This window comes from Alosa pseudoharengus, unplaced genomic scaffold (genome assembly GCF_046254945.1).
Source record: "Alosa pseudoharengus isolate Yale_2024_CS ecotype anadromous, Long Island Sound unplaced genomic scaffold, YU_APseudo_1.1 YU_APseudo_1.1_scf_16, whole genome shotgun sequence".
Lineage (NCBI taxonomy): Eukaryota > Metazoa > Chordata > Actinopteri > Clupeiformes > Clupeidae > Alosa > Alosa pseudoharengus.
Genome location: NW_027468630.1, coordinates 38,067,250 through 38,071,138, shown reverse-complemented (window position 1 = coordinate 38,071,138; position 3,889 = coordinate 38,067,250). Strand labels below are relative to the sequence as shown.

At 38.3% G+C, this 3,889-nt stretch overlaps 1 protein-coding gene across 1 annotated transcript; it reads right to left on the bottom strand.

Moving 5' to 3' along the window:
- Positions 1-2,473: 2,473 nt before the first annotated feature.
- Positions 2,474-3,683, bottom strand: LOC143125303 (nuclear apoptosis-inducing factor 1-like). The gene is made up of 3 exons (XM_076286643.1): positions 3,320-3,683; positions 2,860-3,030; positions 2,474-2,661 (listed from the first exon to the last, which is right to left on the bottom strand). Exons 1-3 carry the CDS (start codon positions 3,681-3,683, stop codon positions 2,474-2,476), a joined length of 723 nt encoding a protein of 240 aa, XP_076142758.1.
- Positions 3,684-3,889: the final 206 nt, after the last annotated feature.

Genomic DNA, 3,889 nt, shown 5'->3' with positions numbered 1-3,889 from the left:
TAAGCGGTTGAAGCTGCATTAATTGCGTTAGAAGAAGAAGAATAAGAAGCCTAGGAAGAACAGTACAGTGCATTTTCATGCACTGTAATAAGAAGCCTAGGAAGAACAGTACAGTGCATTTTCATGCACTGTAATAAGAATAAAATGCCTAGGAAGAACAGTACAGTGCATTTTCATGCACTGTAATAAGAAGAAGCCTTGGAAGTACAGTACAGTGCATTTTCATGCACTGTAATAAATCGGATAACAATAGAGTGCATTTTCATGCACTCTAATAAGAATAATTCGGATAACAGTAGAGTGCATTTTCATGCACTCTAATAAGAAGAAGCCTAGGAAGAACAGTACAGTGCATTTTCATGCACTGTAATTAAGAATAATTCGGATAACAGTAGAGTGCATTTTCATGCACTCTAACTAGAAATGCAATTCCAAGGAATTACCAGTGCATGAAAATGCTAAAGTTGTGATGTAAAATATCATGTATAGTTAAAACAGATAATAAAGAGATGGTTACTACGGTGATGCTAGGATAGACATGGTGGTTGCATAGCTTAATAAAAGTTGATAGTTTAAAAGTAGACTGTTTAAAAGTTGAATGTAGATAGTTTAAAAGTTGTTGATAGACAGTAGATAGTTTAAAAGTTGTTGATAGACAGCTAGTTTAATAGATAGTTTAATGATAGTTTAAAAGTAGACCATTTAAAAGTTGAAGGTAAATAGTTTAAAAGTTGCTGACAGACTGGAAGTTGAATGAATGTTGATATTCAAATAGTTTAATGGCTGTGCATAGGTAGATATTTGACGATAACTGAAAGTTGGAACGGCTCTAATGTTTGCTAGCAGTTATGCTAAGATTTTTAATTCTGTTAACCATGCTACTTAGCTAATGTTTTATAGCAGTGCTAGCAGACTAACCATGTTACTTAGCTAACTTAACTAACATTTTCTAGCAGTTTTATTAAACATGCTAACTATGCTAACAATGTTAGCATGCTAACTATGTTAACCATGTTACTTAGCTAACTTAGCTAATTATTTTAGCAGTTATGCTAACTATGCTAACTAACATGTTAACTATGCTAACCATGTTACTTAGCTAACCTAGCTAATCATTTTAACAGTTTTGCTAAAAATGCTAACTAGCGTGGTAGCTATGCTAGCATGCTAACTACGCTAACCATGTTACTTAGTTAACCTAGCTAATCATTTTTAGCAGTTTTGCTACAAATGCTAACTAGCATGCTAACATGTTAGCATGCTAACTATGCTAACCATGTTACTTAGCTAACTTAGCTAATCATTTTTAGCATTTTTGCAAAAATGCTAACTAACATGCTAACATGCTAGCATGCTAGCATGCTAACTATGTTAACCATGTTACTTAGTTAACCTAGCTAATCATTTTTAGCAGTTTTGCTACAAATGCTAACTAGCATGTTAACATGCTAACATGTTAGCATGCTAACTATGCTAACCATGTTACTTAGCTAACTTAGCTAATCATTTTTAGCAGTTTTGTTAAAAATGCTAAGTAGCATGCTAATATGCTAGCATGCTAACTATGCTAACCATGTGACTTAGGTAACTTAGCTAATCATTTTTAGCAGTTTTGCTAAAAAATGCTAACTAGCATGCTAACATGCTAACTATGCTAACCATGTTACTTAGCTAACTTAGCTAATCATTTTTAGCAGTTTTGCTAAAACAAATGCATATGTGCCCATTTACAGTGATATCAATGCTTACCTGAGAGAGGGCAGGGCAAGTGGATGGCTTTTGGGAGACTCGGGATACCCCTTGAAACCCTACCTAATGACACCAGTCATGAATGAGCAGACAGAGGCAGAGAGGAAGTATAATGTGGCACACAAAAGGTGCCGTAGCCATCAGGAGAGGCTTTATGGTATATGGAAAGGAAGGTGAGACATACTGCTTTGTTGCATTCAATAGTGTAGATAAGGAGTGTGTAGTAACCCTGAAGAAGAAGCTAGTGTTAAACTATACATTTCAAAAGCAATGTAGCAAATGTATAAGTTTAATATTATTTAATATTAATATGGACTATAACATCATACCAAAAAGTAAAGCATGTTACCATGATGGCAATACAAACTAACTGGTTAATTGGTGCACTGCTGGTTAATTTATGTTGTTGTAGATGGAGATGCCATGATAAGAGTGGGGGATATCTTCAGTATTCCCCTGAGAGAGTGGTGATGTTTGTAAAGGCCACTGCTGTGCTGCACAACATATGCAGGATGGCTAATCTCCCGGACCCTGAAAACATCCCGGTTGAAGATGAGGAGGAAGGCCATGATGGCATAGGCCTACATGATGGTGCACAGACTGGCAGAACCGCCAGAAACAACTTAATTGCACATTATTTTACAAGATAATTAAAGACAAAACATTGCAGTTTTGATTTAAAATATTTATTTTTGACAATATTAAATAAATAAGTGTGGTTTTTTTATAGTTCAGAGAGATCAACAATGTTGTTCCCTCGATTTTTTACATACTCCTTCATGAATTCGAATTTTTCTTTTTCCAATTGCAGTCTCTCCTTATCAATATTGACCTTTTCTCTCATTACCCACAGCTTCTCCTTCTCCAACTCCAGAAGCTCCTCTTGTAGGCCTATGTGCTTCTTCTTTTTAGCTGTAGAGAAGAATCAAAAACTGTGAATCTTAGATTCAGAACCTATAGGCACCTTTCAGTGAACCGCATAGACTAAACGGGACATTATATACCTCAACTGTTCTTAAGGAGTAGCCTACAGTTGAGACAGCATCATTGTGAAAATGCACCTCATAGCCTATTTATTTTAAATTACCATCAACGTTGAATTCGACTTACCAGGTGATGGGATGACCATTGCTGGTGGCAGATTCATAGTGTCACACTCTGAATCCATCAGCGTTAATATGACCCTTCTCGACTCAGGGTCAGACGATGTCGACTGACACACCTCGCCACTTTTCTGCTCACACAGCTCATCCAGTCCCACCTCCGTGCCGGTTGCAATGCCTATGATACACAAATGATTTCACGTTAGGGAGTTGTCAGCGTTGGCTTTTCTTTTGCGGTCTACATAGGCCTACATAGACTGTATTTTGTCTGGTTCGACACAAGTAACATGTAGCTTCTGGTGGCCCTATTCTAGGGTTACTATGTAGCCACTCCTCCAAGCCAGTTATCGGTAGCGCTGGCACTAGCAGGTAGCTGCTACGCTGCTACATTTTAGATTATCATCGTTACATCGTAGCACTAGCAGCTGGCTAATTTGCGATGGAAGCTAGTGCTGAAATCAACTTACCTTCGGTGTAAACTTGACCCATGACGGCCAGGATCTTCTCCTCCAGTGAGGTTAGGGGCTTCACTTCGGGCAAACCAGCCCCCGTCTTTGCTTGGTCCCTCCTTTGTAAGACCCCCCTGATCTTAGCATCACTTGCTAGAGAAGACCACTTTTTCTTAGTACTCTCCACCGTCCTCAGCATCCCACAAACCGCTGAGACAGAGTCCGCCACCTCTTTCCAGTGTCTGTCTTTAGACTGCGCCGTTACGGTCATTGAAAATTTTCCGAACAATACAGTTTTCCTGTCTTCCACCGCCTGAACTAATGCCTCCAACTCGTCTTGGCTGAAATTAAAAGCCCTCCTCTTCTTATCTGGACCAGCCATGACCTTAGCTTGCTGTTTCGTTTAACTTTTTCGTTAAAGCTTTAACGTTAACGTTTAGGCTCATTTGTCGTTACAGTTATGCGTTCTATCAGTCTCGAGCACATTCTAAGTGCAGAAAAAGACATAAACTGTTGATAGCCGTCGAAAAATCAGATTGATAGAACATTTAGGATTTCATAAATAAAGATAAGATAGGAAGCCACAGA